Below are 16,861 nucleotides of genomic sequence, written 5' to 3'. Positions count from 1 at the left end.
TTGCTTTATCTTCCTGTCAGGTTGGTGAAATGTTACCTAATTACATTGTTCAGCGAAAGATGCCACCCTTGACTTTAACCATTCAGTCATGCACAGCCAAAGTAAAAGTATGATTGTGGTCAGGTTGAAAAGAGCAGGGGTTTGACACACATCCATTGGTGGGTCAGTGCAAGAGGGAGGAGCATTCTCTGAGCAAACATGTTGCTATTGGCAACCTTATCTTACTGCCTGTGTGGAGGCAGAACACAAGCTTCCATCTTGGTGCAGTCCAGTGTTTCATGCGTTTTTGTCATTTTCTTCTATCACATCGGTGCTTGCTCTGACTATGCTTTGGTTGAGCAAGGTAGCTGCAACACCTACCATAAGGAGGCCTGCGTCCCCCATGCCTCCGGCAGGACCATGTCCTGTGTCGCGCTACACTGCCATAGTAAACATCCTCCTTGACGTGAGAGAGGTTCCCTTCACTGTTATTCTCAGTGGTTATCTCTGAGGGAAACACCAATCAGAGAGTTGTTATGCCATGTGAGGCTATTTTGCCTCAGCCCTCTGAGCCCAACTTGAAAATTCAGGGATGTTAACGAGGTGAAGATGCTTTGAATATTTCTGCACCAGTGTTGAGGAAGCTACTTTTAACTACTTTTTTTATCATAATTTAAAATAGCTAAAGTACAGTCAAGCTACCCTTTTGATAGGGTGTTAAATTACAAGCTAAAAGTACATAGAAGCTATTAAGAGGGCAATAACGTTTTTTTTTTTTTTTTATATTTAGTTGTACAATAATTTAATATAATACAATATATTCAGAGCTATAGTTTCTGGCACAAAAACAACTTCTGCACAGGGACTCGAATCAGTGAATAGTTTTTTTTTAATTGGTTCATTTACAAAAACTGTCCAACGAACAAATTCACTAGAATGAATCTGACTTTCCAATGCTGCATGTGAGAGATAGGTCAGTTTAGAGGACTGTGTTTGAGTGTTGCTTCTCCTCACGTGGCTGAAAAGTTGTGCGCACAGTACAATGTGACATTACAAACAGCGATTTAGCATTTTGTTGCACTATACCACTACTTGTTGGTTAAAAGCAGATTGTTACTGGAAAAACAACACTATTTCAAAAACAATTCAACTACTGTCACACCACTCTTATAGTTAGTTAACCATCAACACTGTAATGCACATGTTTTTAGAGGTTGTTGGTCCCTCAATCTGGATTTATAAAAGAAATAGGCACCTTTATGGAAAACGTTATGCTAGATTTAAAGATTCAGGGATGATTGTAGAATAAAAAAAGAGTGGGTTATATTGACAGAAAGCAACAGTATATGGTTATGGTTGAAACACAGTGTTGATTAACAAATTGACAAGCTTATGGACGTTTAACAGTTTAACACAAAATATGGAGCAGGACATTAAAGAGGCCAAAAAGGAAGCTGGAGGACAGACAGGTCTCCACATCCTGTCTCTTACTGGGAAAGCACTGACCAATGGATGGCACAGAGAGAGGGTGACGCTGAGGTTGAGGGCCTCTGTGAGCTGACTTCCGATATGAGTCCCGATCCAGTTGACACGAAGATTGAGTGCCTCCTCCAGACTTGAACGAGGAGAGAAACCAAATTGTTAAAGTCAGGATGTTAATTCAAAGATATAATAATTTCCCTTAACACTGTCAATTTACAATCTGTCTTTTTATTTATTTGTCTGTTTGTGTTTTTGTCTGTCTGTTATTTTAGGTATAGCCAAACAAAACATAGTAATCCATAGGTCCATGGAAACTGATCCAAAGATCCTTGTCCTCTGAGATACCTTGTTTGCATTGTGGGAGTGCCATCGCCGGCCTTCTTCATGCATTTCTGAATACAACTCCTCCTCATCCTCTTCCAAGATGTCCGACAAGTCCGAGCCTCGGCTACTCTCTGTCTGATACTCTTCACTGTGACTGTAATGAGACTGTGGAATGCATACTGTGAGACAATACAGCAAAACAAAGCCAAGCACATCCAACAGACCAAAGGATTCCACACTGTCATTTACCTGTTAATCCTGTTATTACTTGGTAAGGCAATCACTTAAACTGCCATACCTGCCTGCCCAGCTCTGAGCCCCTGAGGAAGTCATCCACAGATGCTCCTCTTCTTCGAGCCTGATAGCTTTCCTCATCCTCTTCCTCATCTGAATTTTGAGAGTGAAAGCCCTGGCTTCTCCTCTCCATCTAAATATATTAAAGTACTTTCAGAAGTCTTAAAGGGATAGTACACCAAAAAAATGAAAATGCTCTCATTCACTCGCCCTCAAACTATATTACTTTATTTCTTCCGTGGAACACAAAAGGAGATGTTTGGCATAATGTTAAGTCTCAGTCACCATTCACCGTATGGAGAGAAAGAAAATTCAACGAAAGTGAAGGTTGACTTGAGGCTACCATACTGCCTAACATCTACATTTGTGTTTAAATTTGGGTTTGGAACAACATGAGGGTGAGTAAATGACTGAATTTTCCTTTTTGGATGAACTATTCCTTTAAGAATGAGATCTGTCTATTTTGCTGAGGATAAGCACCGTGTCAGGATATCTACTAATCTATTGTATGTCTGTTCATGAACTCTTTCAAGAACTTATAGATAGTATTCCGATGACGTCACGACAAGTGCCTTAGCCATCTTGTCTGGAGACACTGATCAAAACAATTAACCTGCCGATGCAGCAGGAGATAGATTATTACTAAATACCACAAAGTTTAGTGTAGTATATAAAGTTTGGTTATACTATCAAGTTTATATAATTTATAAACTGGTTGTTTTACCATTTTCAAATGGTAACCAGTATATTGTTATAATATGGCCAATGGGCAAAGAACATCTTTTAAGATAAATCTAGGAACTGTAAGGATATATCTCTCAATGTTACTGGAGTAATACAGATTGTTGGCCAGCTTAAGGCTAAGGTACAGTCTAACGACACACTAATGTTTACCTGGCTGTTTCTCCCATTTGTACTTTTTCTTCATTTCAGTCTTGGCCCTTTAATTAATATTTTTTGTCTTGTTCCCCTGTGTAAATGCTGAATGACAATAAATTGAATCTTGAACGTCCAACACTAGCATTCTGTTCTTTGTTTACATAAAGCATTAAGGACTCTGGAACGTTAGCATTAGCATGTAAGCTGCTTTCATATCTTGTGTGTAGGCTTGTGTGAATAATCCAAAAGTATTAAGTGTTTGACCATGTCTCATTTATAAAATGTATTTTCAAGTAGACAGTGTAACATTGAAGGTAGTACAAAACTTGGCAGGGTTGTGTCTTTAAAGTCAGCTGTAAACATTACCAGTCATTGTATTGTAGCAAGTATCAGTGAAAACAGAGCTATGAAAGTATGAATAAAGAGACCATTCTTGATTTATAAATATGATATGCTATGAATGCATAAAATGATAACAAATATAAAAGTAATAATTACACAAGAAGCCTGTTTTACTGTTCTTTATTTCTCATATTCTCTGAACACTGAAGTAAGCTAAGACAGCGAACAGCAGAACTAAATCTATAATAAAACAGTTTCAAGGCCCAAATATACTCTTGAATTTCACGTGTCTTTGCATTTTGAAATGTGTCAGCACTCAATTCAGAAACCCAATGCAAGTACGCGCTGCTTTCTCAGTGTTGCAGCAAGGGGGGATAGAGCAGATTTTCTTTTTTAATCAAAAACTGTCATGGTGGACTCAGGAAGCAATTTGAGTTCTTTTCAAAAAATATACATATGACTTTTTGTCCACAGGTCATACAAACAAACTCTTTCTCTGTGTCTCTCCCCACTCCTCAACTATCGACTCATCTACCACGTTCGGTTTCGGGGTCACCTAAAAAATCTATTGCCCCCTACCTTGTGGTTTGAGCAATGCAAGAGCGCACATAATGTACAGTATGTACAACAGGACCACGCATTGGCCATGCGTTGGCCAAGCGCTTGCGTTTGCATACTCGCATGAAGTATGTTTCGGCCTTAAAGCTCATTTACAATGGAGGGGAATCTCACGGCAGGAGTTGAACCAGAGAAACAAATAAAAGTGATATTTCAGAGAAATATTCGACTATTATTTTGAGCTCAATGACTGCAGTCACAGTAACATCTTTTATGTCTTTATACAGTATGAATAAAGCATTTGCATATATAAAGTTTTACACATATTAAGAAGAAACATTTAGCTGCATTATTTAGCGTGTGCTACAATGTGTTGTTGTTGTTGTTAACATACCTTTGCGATGTCACTAATGCGGCGGACTTCTCAATTGTTCTTTCCCACCGGTAAACATTTACTCTCCAGCCACCATCCACAGATGAAATAATACATGATTTTAGAAACTTGAATATTTTTCCTGACTTGTGAGCAAGAAATATTGAGGATATCACAACACTTTGGTAATATCAGAACCAGAAGCGTTTTTCTTACAAGTTTGAAGGATCCAAGCCACCAGTTAAGTTTATCTTCATATTTTCTTCTCAAAACACCTGCGTGAAATATTATCCAGTGTTTTTATATAAACTTAAATGTTTTTCATGCTCACAATCTTTAGAATTTCTTTATCCCATTGGTACTGAAGAAACACTGTGCTTTGTTTACTGGTGTCCCCATCCATCATGGCGGCGGGGGCGTGTTTGATGACGTAATCGAATACTATCTATAGGACAGTTGTCTTTTGCATATATTAAGGTCAATTTCCCACAAAAGCATGTGACATGTTTTTTGCTCTGACTTACTCACCCGTCCACTCTCCACTGCCACCCGTTGTGCTGCCTCTCTGGCAATAGCCTTGGCCACAGTGTCAGGGATGAGTGTACCCCTGGGCTGAGGGAGGATCCTTTGAGGTGATGGGGAACGACGGTTGAGGCAGGGTGGTGCATCCAGGGTGTGTCCATGTGGCAGGTCTGAGGACATGCCTGATGGGGAGCAGCCGGGCTCCCATGGCTGAGGTGGGCCCCCTCCATAATGAAGCATTCCTGGCCCTGGCTCTTTGGTTTCCAGCTCTCTGGCACTTAGTGGTCTTTGAGATTGGGGAATGGGCAGCTGGGGAATGTGAGGCTGAGGCATAGGGATGGTTGGCTGGGGTTGTAGCATGGGGATGGGCTGCTGGGGTTGAGGCATAGCCATTGATAATTGGGGCTGTGGCATTGGGATGGTGGGTTGGGGTTGAGGGATGAGGTGTGGTGGTAGAGGCTGGAGGTGAGGGGGAGAGGGCTGTGAGGGATGTGGCATATGGTGAGGATGTAGGTGAGGAGGTGGCTGGCTGGGACGAATGGGGAGCGGTTGGAGATGGGTGGGCGGTTGGGGTCCAGGGTGAGGGGGAAGAGGCAAAGATGCTGGATGAGGGGATAAGGGTTGGGACTGCTGGAGTGGGAGAGGGGACTGGATGTGGTGAGGAGGAGGGTACGTTTTATGAAGAGGCACCAGCAAGTGGTTTGGAATGATGGCGACATGAGAGTCTTGAGATTCTCCTTGTGCTGATAAAGTCCTGACGATAACTTCTCGGGCCTCCAAGCACTGGAGACGGTTCAACTCTACTGCAACGTAGTCTGCCAGTGGATACAACACCTCAGCGATCTGAAACCATCATTCAGTTAAGATTTCACTCCACATTCTCCTTATTTTCAAACAAATTTAACAAAACAACTTTGTATTAAAAGGGATAATTTTTCAGAAAAGGAAACTTCTGTCATCAAGTTGCTCCAAACTCATATGACTTTCTTCCATGGAACAAAAAAGGAGATATTAAGCAATATTCACTTTCATTGTATGTTTTTTCCATATATTATAATGTGAATAGTGACTGAGGGTGTAATTTTGCCTAAAATCTCCATTTCTGTTCCACAAAAGAAAGTCATACCTGTTTTAACCAACATGGAGTAAATCATGACAGAATTGACATTTTTGGGTGAACTATTCCTTTAAACTTTCAGTTTGAATACAGTTTTTCTTCACTAGTTGCTTTCAACAGATGCTTAAGTGCTTGCAACCAGTTCACTCCATAAACAGAGGGCATCAGTCTCACTTTTGATATTAAAGTAATAACATGATGACTCTTGTTCATCCAGTCTAGTCTAGTCAAGAGCTGTTCAAACACATTAACATCACCAGATGTGACTGCTGATGCATGCATATCCTTACCCTCTGACCCTTAGTACACACTGCATAGCCAATGACATTTGCACCATTGGAGGTACCCAAAGTTGTCATGGGAGGGGGTTTCCAATGTACTTGAAGGATCCCTGGGGCTTGACCACACTGGACCTGCACTTCCTGTGGAGGTAGAGGGGGCCCTGGGGAGGGACAGTTAGCAGACACCAGTTAGGCAGACTTTATATTGCAAAGGTATGAAATTTAGAATAGATTGTTTATTGTGTTCAGTGGATTTAATTGCTTGAGCTCAAGTTCAGGGGGTTATGAAATGGAGAATCAAATTGTCCTTGATATTTAAACATATGAGGTAACTGTACAATAAAAACACACTGTAAATTTCAGAACTCAAAACTTCCTCCCCAGTCTAAAAAGAGCATTTATATTTGCCACACTGCTGAAATGTCTAGTATAGAAATCTGTCTGTTTGTGACATCACGAGACATTGCTCATTGTATTTGCACATCCCACAACATGAGCCATTGCACCCTTGTCCCAGTCCACTGGAGCACAGTTAGAGAGCGCAGGCCTTGTGTGACTAACTATTCCTGAACACCAAATGGGACACAATCTGGAATATTTTTAATCATTTTGTATATAAACATGAACTACATAGACTATTTGACCCCTCACATGTGTCTCGATGCTTTTAAAAGATGCGGTGTCAAATTACAACTCTGAAATAGCGAAGCAATTCTCTTTCATTCAGCTGCTCTGCCTCTTGTTGTTTTGTGCAAAAATGCCTCATGTACACGTTCTTTCGCCAATATGGGCTATTTTTAATCGTTGGTGTACGTAAACATGAACTAGATTGACATTTTGGACCGCTTTAATGTGTTTCCGGCGATGTGCGTCTCAGTGGGCCTACAGTATGTGTGTGCATCATTTCACCGTGCTTTGGACTATGTGTGTGCATTTTTTTGGCTCGTATCAGCATGAATTGCTTGTGAACCAGTCATAATACGCTTCGCAAAGGAACAGTTATTGAAGAATGGGGCAGTTAAAACCCCAATCAAAAGGGATGGTAATAACATTATTTAAAAAAATGGCACTTCATGACCCCTTTAAGTGGGGTTTTGCACTAATCAGAATTTATTTTTTAACTTTAAAAAAATGTCTTAAACATTCTTGAACATTTTAGAATACTTTGTGATTTGATTCAGATTTTGAGTAACCTGGAGAGGTTAGATGTGTCTATTTATCTAAATCGCTAAAGTATTGGTGTTAAAATTATTAAAACTAAAATGTAAATGAAAACTACATTAAAACATTAAATGTTACAAAATAAAACTAAACTAAAAAGCATGACTCTAAATCTAACTTAAACTACATAAATTATAAGTTAACACAATTTAATATAATTATATTAAATCAGTTAACTTTGGCAACCCAAAAACAATAAAACTAAAATAAAAACTAAATATACTGAAAAACTAAACACTGAAATAAGAGGAAGTGAAAATGAATGAAATCTAGACAGGGCTCAGCGCTAAGGATTTTTTGTACTGGCCCGTTTGGGCCAGTGCTTCAGATTTTTACTGGCCCTGCCAAAAGTTTCACTGGCCCCAGCAGTGGAGGAGATTATGTGTTTTCGGTCACATGTTTAGTCATGCTGTAATGCAACTTTTGGCCATGTGTATTGTTTTCACACACAGGATCAAAGATTTAGTCACTGAGTTAAAGATTTGATTATTGGCTGAATGTAAAAACATCAGAAACTCTGAGAGAGGAGATCATGCTACTAAATTGGTTGTGACAGTATAATATACAGTAGGATATAAACATAAAATCAGACAACCCAAACAAGACCAACACTGACTGATAGACAAAGCACAAAAATACCTGTACGGCCCAGAAATGAGACATGTATGAGGATGAAATGAAGTAGAATGTTCTAAACATTCATCTTCACCCTGCAGCTGAACAGCTCTGATAATAATAGCCTAATAGTGGTTTTGCTTCTTTTCATATCAAAAACCATTATCATGTCGAATTAACGTTTACGTTTTGAAACATCCCCTAATTAAATGTATACTTACATTTTGGATACTGAGCAGCCTGTGATTTCCAGGCACATGTATAATCAGGGTTTAACAAAGTTTATTACATCTCATTCTGCGCTTCATCTCTAAAGGCAAATTAATGAGAGTAAATGCTTTTAAAGTGGGAATAAAAGTTGCGCTCTGTCCCTTTACGAAAGCGCATGCACGTTAAACAGTCTACGCTGCACGGAGAGAGATGATGATGTGATATGCATGGCGAGACATGGATTTTCAGTCCTATAGAATGTAACTGTTGATTTCTTGTGTTCCAATGCATGGATTACTAATTTTCACCAACATGTAAAAACCATAAATTTGGGGATTTCACACACTGTGAACACAGAATGTGTGGGTATACTTAAAATGTTGCACAAGACGTTAAATCCCACTACGAAATTAATTAAGTGTGATTTTTTTTCCTGCTATTTTCTACAGATTGGTAATAGCTGCTAAGACACTTGAAAAAGAGCGAGGACAATGCTAGGAGAGTGCGCTCGACTGTGCCTTGGCGAGTCCAGTATATTATGCATTTGCGCATCTTTGCGAGATAAATATACTCGTGCTCACTCCTCGGTTAGAAGACTTTGTTCGCTCCATGTAATTTTTGTGCTCTCTCACTTGTTTTTTGCTTGCACTAATGTTATAAATGCAGCACTGGCCCGATTGGGCAAGTAATAGTTCTAGCAACTGGCCCGAAACTCTCGGGGAGAGAGTCATCGGGGAGTCCTTATTGTCAAGCCCTGCTAGACTAAATTGAAAGAACACATTAAAAATAAAAATAAAAAACATTCAAAACTAATATTAAAAGAAAATGATTACAGTAAGGGTGTTGAGTCTGACCTGCAGCCTGGGTACAGAACTCCACCCCAGCCTCTCTCTTCTCCCTCTGCTCTAGTGGCAATTGCCAGGGCACCTGGTGAGGTTTGGCCAGCACCTTTACCTTGTATACTGTGGCAGCCTTCAGGTTCACAAAACGTAGCCTGTAAGAGCATGGCTTCACCACAGCATGCTCTACACCATCCAAGTACACAACATGGGCATAGTTACTGTTACTGGGCAGCCACAAAAGTTCAGCAGAGTCTCGCAATATATCGTCCATTCTCAGGCTGGTGGGAGCCACAACCACATTGCGGCCCACCAGCAAGGTGCACCGTAATTCATCAGAGAGCCCCCTATCTGTCACACTCTGTACCGATACACGGTAGGTGCATGTAGCCAGGTCTAGCTTCTCCAAAAGAAGTTTGGTCCTGCCCCCAAAGGGCACAGAGGAACGTACTTCCCCATCCACTAAGATATTGTACCCATTGATATTTCCCCAGCCGAGAGGTACCAAAGGCGGCTCCCAGGCCACTATCACACTTCTTGCCAGCTGTTTGATCAGGTTGATCTTCCTGGGGTAAGGCACAATGTCGTCACTCAGCTCCTCTCCATCCAGAGTGCCTGTCCCATTACTACAGTGCCCGAGAACGTCACTGCTAAGGCTGTCCAGAGGACCACCTCCATCTATGTCAGTCAGGCTCAGACAGCTATGCTCCAGCCTACCCTGCTCTTCTCCCACCTCTGTAGATGGCTTTTCCTTGTCCTGGACAAACTCCACAAAATTAGAGGGAACCAGGCCACGCTGGCCATCCAAAAGCTCTCCTGGATAAACAGAAATAGAAAGAGCTCATGTTCTGAGAGATAAGCTGCATCAGACTCTCATTACATAAATAGTATTTGAGATGCATTTGTAACAAAGCATGCAATTTTTAAACATGCAGCCAGGTAATGCTTATTGGTTGCATTAACTGTTTTCTAGGTCTGTTGTCTATTCTTGTATGTCCTTTAGAATTAAACTATTATTTTTTTGTATAGACGCTGACAATCCCTTATAGTGCACAATGTTTAAAAGTGCTACAAGTCAAGTCTTTTCAATGTAAACTTATAATAGATCCATTACACTTCTGGCATCATAAGTTTTATTTACCTTCATAAAATCCATCATCATCCATATCCCCATAGATGTACAAGTACTTCCCTGCCACAAGAGGGAGCTCTGCTTCAGGATGCTCATTAGGTCCATCATAGGGATTATAACTGAAAAAATACCAGACAGTGAGTGAAAAAGTGATATAGTGCAATTGATTTGCAAATAATTGGTAATTAAAGTACATCAACATCAAAATCCCTATAAGTCAGTTTACTCGGCAGCCATATTGGTAACACCTCCAGGCAGATATTTCCAGTCACGCAAGTATAGTTATAATTTACTTGACTGAAATTTCCCAAAAGCTGGTGAATATTACTGGTATTCTCCAAAAACGGATTTAAGAATGGAACTATTAGGGGCTGCTCACACTGAACATGTTTTTGCGGCAAGCTGTGCTGTTTTTCAATGGTTTTTCTATGTAAATATAAGCTAGATGGACATCTTTGATCATTGCAAGGGATGCAAACTCATGAGACGTGAAAAAGGAGAGAAAGTCATAACAGGTGTTCTGGATATATAACTAAGTGTTCTAGATGTTGTATTTAAAGCTTTTTGTTACATTTAAACCTTTTTAAGTGTTTAAGCTTAAAGTAACCCTTTCAAGTGATTTGGGAAAATTAGCTTCTATATCTATATTTTATATCTGTCTAAGCCTCTTTAGCTCAAGTAAAAGTATTTTTTATGCTGTCCTTGCAAATGTGTAGGTGTTCTACTGTTTTAATGATGTTTTAGTGATCCAATTTTTCCTATTCATACATATAAGAGTGGTCTGTCTTTTCTTATAATGGAAAGAAAATGTTTTCACCCTCAGTTTCAGTTGAATTTTACCTGTAGCGAGCAGTGCAGAGACGGACCTGTCCTGTGTATCTCATCTTGGACCTGGGAGTTGGACTCACCTCATCATCCATCTAAGAACAAACTAAATCTGCTGACACACAACTTGATCTTGTCTAATTTAAATTCCATGATATGCATCACAATATGAAAATATTATGACAGTGTTTGTCAGAGTCATTACGTAACATCAATTTATTTCAATTACTGTTACCATAATAAACAGTACATGTGTTCATGGATATATGTATTCACGGATGATTAGATTTTTTGTATGATTGTGCAAAGAGATGATTACAGCCTCTTTGCATTGATGTCAATCAAATAGCCAGGGAAAATGTAATTACAAAATAAATCTTTTTATTCCATGTTGCACAGAGACTCTAGAAGCCCACTATAGGGATTAGTTTTAAAAAACATTTTTACTTTCTTTCCTAAAGCATCCAACCATATCTTTAACACAAACATCTGATATGAGGACATTTATGGATCTAATTATAGAGAAAGAGTCACATTATAAAGACATAAAAAGCTCATTTTTCTTCCTCTCTTGTTTGCTTATGGCAGATAAATGGATACTGGAATTTGCTCACAGCAAAACAATAAGCTTTTTTGCTCAACATCTCTCCTAGCATCTTCTGCTCTGGTTAATCAGATCTATCATGGTTAACCAGTGTAATGGGAATGTGTGTTTGGCTAAGGAAGACAAACCTCTGATAGAGACGCTTGCATGGGACTGCTGGAACGACTCTGGGTGTGGACTTTGGGTTTAATGGTCTGCTTCTCTGGCTTGTCTCTTTTGTGTTGTTGTACTATGGGCAGTTCTGAGACCAGTGAAGATCCGTCAGGTCTCTCATCACCTGCCAGCATGAGTTTTAAAGGAAATCAATGACAGAATCAATAGCAAATCAATTACTTTGATCACTGAACAATAGGCCTGAAGGATCTGAATAAGGCTGTGAAAACTACAAATTGTAAGCTGATAAAAAGGTAGTTAAATAATATCGATGTACTATTTTTTTTTTTTAATTAGAAGAATCAGTTGAGAAATATTTAATGCACAATTCCTGTTGTAGGATCGAGTATTGAATTGCAAGGGGGGAAAAGAAACACATGGATTTCAGCATTGTTGACAGGTCTCACTACACCTTTTCAAATGTTGCTGTTTTAATCAATGACTATTTCTGAATGTTTCCCCTTACAAAAAAGTACTGAAGTGGCACCATTGTGAAGGGATGTATCAGATACTTTGATATATAAATTATGACCATATTCGTCATATTCCATGTTACTTTTTGAAAGTACCATATTATGTATGAAATAGTCCAACAAGCAAAAATCTAAATACAGTGACCACGTTTACAGTACATGCACTTAAGAAAACGGTTTATTCCAAGGTTTTTGCAGTAAGCGATGTTCTGAAACATGTAAACAAGAACGCACATTTCCTTACGTTGTTTAAGGGATAGCAGTTTAACACATCCAGGTTTTTCCTGGAGAACAGCTTATTTGGTAATTTTTACGCATAAGCTGCATTGTAACAGGTTTTTGAAGAATGTGCATGTGCATTAACAGAACGGAAAACAAACATCATAGGATGGAGCCCAACAACAATTCAACAAAGTGGAAAGAATTCAACATTTATGGAAGTGGGAAAAGCACATACACTATAAACAATACGCATTTATACAGTACACACCAATGTAAAATATCAATGGTCCCTCACATTCATGTTTATGTGCTGGTACATTGGAGGAATCCTGGAGTTTTATGTAAGAGGGAAACCCCTGTATTGCAGCGCAATTCCACTGCAGGTCGATTAAGACATTTAAGAAACAAATACAGCAACAACTATGAAATATCTGGAAGTAAAGTGGAGCAAAAGGGAATAAAAATAGTGAAGTCTTCCTCGGATACCATGATTATTATTTACACAAGCATTGTGTGGAAATTACGTTGCTGTGGAGAAAGCTGCTTATCGACTAAGCCGCAAGTAAATGGGAGTAAAGTGTACACCGCTTATACGGTGCATGTAAAAGGGAACACTACTTTCTCACAATACGCCGCTTTCTCGCAATAAACCGCTTTCTGGTGTCCATGTAAAAGTAGTCAGTGACCTAAAAGGACAAAAATCAAAAGTCATATTGCAAAAGGTGACATTACTGTACGTTTTAGACTGCTTGACATATATATAGAGAATTCAGTGAAGATGGTTTGATCCATAAATGCATTAAACTTGATTTTTAGTTTTTTATTCGCAGGTCTACTTGACAGAAAATGAACCTCCAACTGTTTGTAAAAAATACTTCACTCACTTTTTTCTGTCTGCTGCTGCAGGTTGTTGTAAATGTTGCACAAGTTTTTCTCCTGTGTGTCAATGTTGAGTGTATTCTCCGTGTCTGACCCAAGGTGATATTTCGCCAGCTCTTTCGTCAAAATATTGCACTGCTCACTTTGTGTCCGGCATTTGTGCTCCAAGTCATGAACTTTGCCCTTTGAGGTTCAGATTGCAGAAGAAAGCAATAGATAAATGATGAAATCAAATTGTTATGTAATTAATCAATTACGTATAATAAAAATGAAAACCTAAAATATACACATTCTCATTATTTAATGACAAAATGTCTACTTGTGAATAGATAGCCAAGACATTAAATATTTAATTCTTGGTTATTCTTATTATTTCAAGCATATCATCAGAAAAAATCACTGGTTATTAACCTTACAGAGCCAAAACTTGCTTGGAGCAATGGATTAACACTGTTCAAGGCATGCAAATGAGAGCTAGATATTAATAACATTTTAAAATGTGCATTTTAGAATAAAAAGACACACGTGGCAAAAGCATTAAAGGTATTTAAAAAAGCCCTGACCCAGGTTAAGAACGTTATCTAACCAGACCATAATACTTATAAGCCAAACAATTTTACCAGTTCTTAGTTTTATCCAAACCACAAAAGACCTAATGCAACTCTTAACTTACAGTATGTTATTCATCTGCAACAACTATTTTTAGCCACAGATGAGTGTAGCAGAAATTCAATGACTGAAAGATACTTAACTGACATGTAACTATGATATGACGGTTGTTTTAAAAGTTGCCAGGTATAAAGATCAATATTGTTTCTTCTCTTAGGAAAAGGAACTGATATGGAAGGTTAAAAAAATTGTATGAGAGTGTGTGTACCTGCATTTTGTCCATATGGCTCTGTTTAAAAACAAAAGAAAAAGGAAAAAATATATCTATAAATCAGAATGACAGGGGTTAGAGATGAAAGTAACACAAAATCAAAGAATATTGAACTATGAAAAAAGAATGATCAAAATGGCTTGAAGCAAATACATATTAAAGGGATAGTTCACCCAAAAATAAAATGTATACATCACTCGTTTGACTTTCCTTCCTCAAGGGTACACCAAAAGAGATATATATACAAAGTATGTCCGAGCGGCTCTATTCCAATGAAAGTTCTAATTTTCCAAAGCAAGTGAATGGAGACCACTGCTTTCAAGCAAGATATATAGTGAATAACAACCTGAATTTAAAAACTCTTGTAATATATAACACATGTTGTATGGACTACTTTAAATATGCATTTGTAGTGCATTTCTTGCTTTTTGAAGCTTCAGTCCCTAGTCCCAATCCACTTTCATTGCATGAATGAGAGCAGCTGAGACATTCTGCATAATGTCTTCTTTGTTGTTCCACATAAGAAAGTAAGTCAAAGAAGTTTGTAATGACAAGAGTGTTGTAAATGATCATAGACTTTTTATATTTGGGCAATTTATTCCTTTAAAGGAAGGAAAGAGGCAAAAATTATGAGGGTTGTAAAAGTAAGGGTGCCCTGTAGGGGACATAAGCTCTCCTTGGATGTCTGAAACTACATGACAAGCTGAAGCTACACAGAGTGGCCCAACTGTCAGAAATGGTGGTCTTTTATCAAACACACGAGGGACAGGCTGCACCGGTTCTCTCTATAGTTATCAGATAATGTGGGTAGACATGTTCTTTTTGGCACAAAAAGCAGACTGTGCTGACCAGGACAGGAGTGCTAATTAAGCCTTTCACAGAGGGAAGACAAAGGAAGAAAGATAGGAAATAGATTATCTTTTACCTCTAGCAGATGAACCACTTCTTCATGTTCTATCTCAGCTTCAGCCTGTACCTGAAAATAAGAGAGAACCCATTTATTTTGACGGTAACTCACAACTAAGCTAGTAACTGCGACATCAGGAGGACATTTTAATCTCACATTGATTCTGAAAGAATTATTTGTGCCAAGATTTAGTTGGCAAAGCTATTTCATGTCATTTTACTTTATTGGTCCCAGAGGGGAAATTCAGTATGTGAAGGGCAAAACTGTGATTGAGTCACATTTTTGAGGGGAAACAGCAGTGACTCATAACTGAGTAAAATTTAAAACCAACATTTAAAACATCATGTATGTTATTGACCAGCAAAGCAGGGCTCAGAGAATACACATATTCAGAAAACAGACAATCTATGATTGATATGCAAGTTGAGTATCGTTTTTATATATCGTTAAGTAATTTGTCCATGTACACCTGTGTGTGATTGTGCATGTGTCTGTGTGTGTTAGTAAGGTGAAAGCTCTGTCAAGAACCTCTCCCCAGGGATCTGCAGTGATGCTGTGTCTGCTGTCTGCTCTAATTGCTTTGTTTGCCTGTCACTTCTCCTTCCTGAAAGGATGCAGACACAAAGCAGAGCAAACAGGTCTGCAGCCATGATCCTTTAATGTGATGGCTATGATTTTATCTAGCTTTACTATGCCAAATTTTCTATTATTTCTAGGTCAGAAGAAAATATTCTTAGCCTCACGTCAACTTAATACAGAAGGATTTAAATGGAAAGATGTAAAATAGAGAACAGATGAATAAAATGGTGTGATAAATAGAACCTGTTAAACATAGGCTACATTCACACAGTCAGTGTTTAGGATTGACAACTGTATTTGAAAACAAGTGAGACTCGAACATTTCCGTACCTACAGCAGCAGACCAGAGCAGATTGAATTATCTGTATGAACAAGTAACCAAAGTAATTTAAGACATAGCCTTGAGTAATGAGTTACTGACCAGAATATGTTTGTACAGAACCATATTTAGTGCTCCAAACAGGATTGACAACTGTATTCTGCTGCTGTGTGAACATAATCATAGTAATATGTGCTGTGGAAAGTACAATCATTGAGCACTTAATTAGGACCACTATGGTAATAAATTGCCTGACGTGGTCTTCCTCAAGATACTATTCTGCTTACTACAATTATACAGAGTGGTTATCTGAGTTATCATAGCCTTTCTGTCAGTTCGAACCAGTCTGATCATGCCCCGTTGACCTCTCTAATCAACAAGGAATTTCTGTCTGCAAAACCGCCACTCATTGGATGTTTATTTATTTTTTGGCACCATTCTGAGTAAACTCTAGAGACTGTTGTGCATGAAAATCCCAGTAGATCAGCAGATACAAAAATACTCAAAACAGCCCTTCTAGTACCATGATCTGGGATCACATTTTTCCCCATTCTGATGGTTGATGTTAACATTAACTGAAGCTCCTGATCCGTATCTGCTTGATTTTATGCAGTGTACTGCTGCCACGTGAATGATTGGCTGATCATATAATCGCATTAATAAGTAGGTGTACAGGTGTTCCTAATAAAGTGCTCAGTGAGTATATATGTGTGTATGTTGGGTGTTCACTGAGGTCCTTACCTTCTGCAGAAGGCAGATCTCCTGCTTTCTGGATTTGAGGAAACCCAGGGCCTGCTCATGCTCTGCCTCCAACTGCTGCCGTCGGTTCGCAGCCTCTCGCATATGCTGAGA

At 38.8% G+C, this 16,861-nt stretch overlaps 1 protein-coding gene across 3 annotated transcripts in view; it reads right to left on the bottom strand.

Annotated features, from left to right (window-relative positions):
* LOC127628221 (RIMS-binding protein 2-like) overlaps positions 1-16,861 on the bottom strand; it is a 103,566-nt gene that overhangs the window by 15,607 nt on the left and 71,098 nt on the right. Inside the window, exons 6-19 of one of the 3 annotated variants that reach the window (XM_052104983.1) lie at positions 16,751-16,855; positions 15,130-15,180; positions 14,202-14,222; positions 13,330-13,507; positions 11,726-11,874; positions 11,009-11,088; positions 10,178-10,287; positions 9,052-9,852; positions 6,161-6,312; positions 4,760-5,596; positions 2,084-2,212; positions 1,807-1,950; positions 1,471-1,594; positions 361-486 (exon numbers count right to left, since the gene is read on the bottom strand). In XM_052104983.1, coding sequence (XP_051960943.1) covers positions 361-486; positions 1,471-1,594; positions 1,807-1,950; positions 2,084-2,212; positions 4,760-5,596; positions 6,161-6,312; positions 9,052-9,852; positions 10,178-10,287; positions 11,009-11,088; positions 11,726-11,874; positions 13,330-13,507; positions 14,202-14,222; positions 15,130-15,180; positions 16,751-16,852 — 3,004 coding nt within the window. In that variant the 5' untranslated portion in view covers positions 16,853-16,855. The remainder of the gene's footprint in view (positions 1-360; positions 487-1,470; positions 1,595-1,806; positions 1,951-2,083; positions 2,213-4,759; positions 5,597-6,160; positions 6,313-9,051; positions 9,853-10,177; positions 10,288-11,008; positions 11,089-11,725; positions 11,875-13,329; positions 13,508-14,201; positions 14,223-15,129; positions 15,181-16,750; positions 16,856-16,861) is intronic. The other 2 variants (XM_052104984.1, XM_052104985.1) reach the window with 2 other exon arrangements.

The sequence above is a fragment of the Xyrauchen texanus genome, chromosome 34 (assembly GCF_025860055.1).
Source record: "Xyrauchen texanus isolate HMW12.3.18 chromosome 34, RBS_HiC_50CHRs, whole genome shotgun sequence".
Taxonomy (NCBI): domain Eukaryota; kingdom Metazoa; phylum Chordata; class Actinopteri; order Cypriniformes; family Catostomidae; genus Xyrauchen; species Xyrauchen texanus.
The sequence above is the reverse complement of the archived record's forward strand: the minus strand, read 5'-3'. Positions and strand labels throughout refer to the sequence as shown.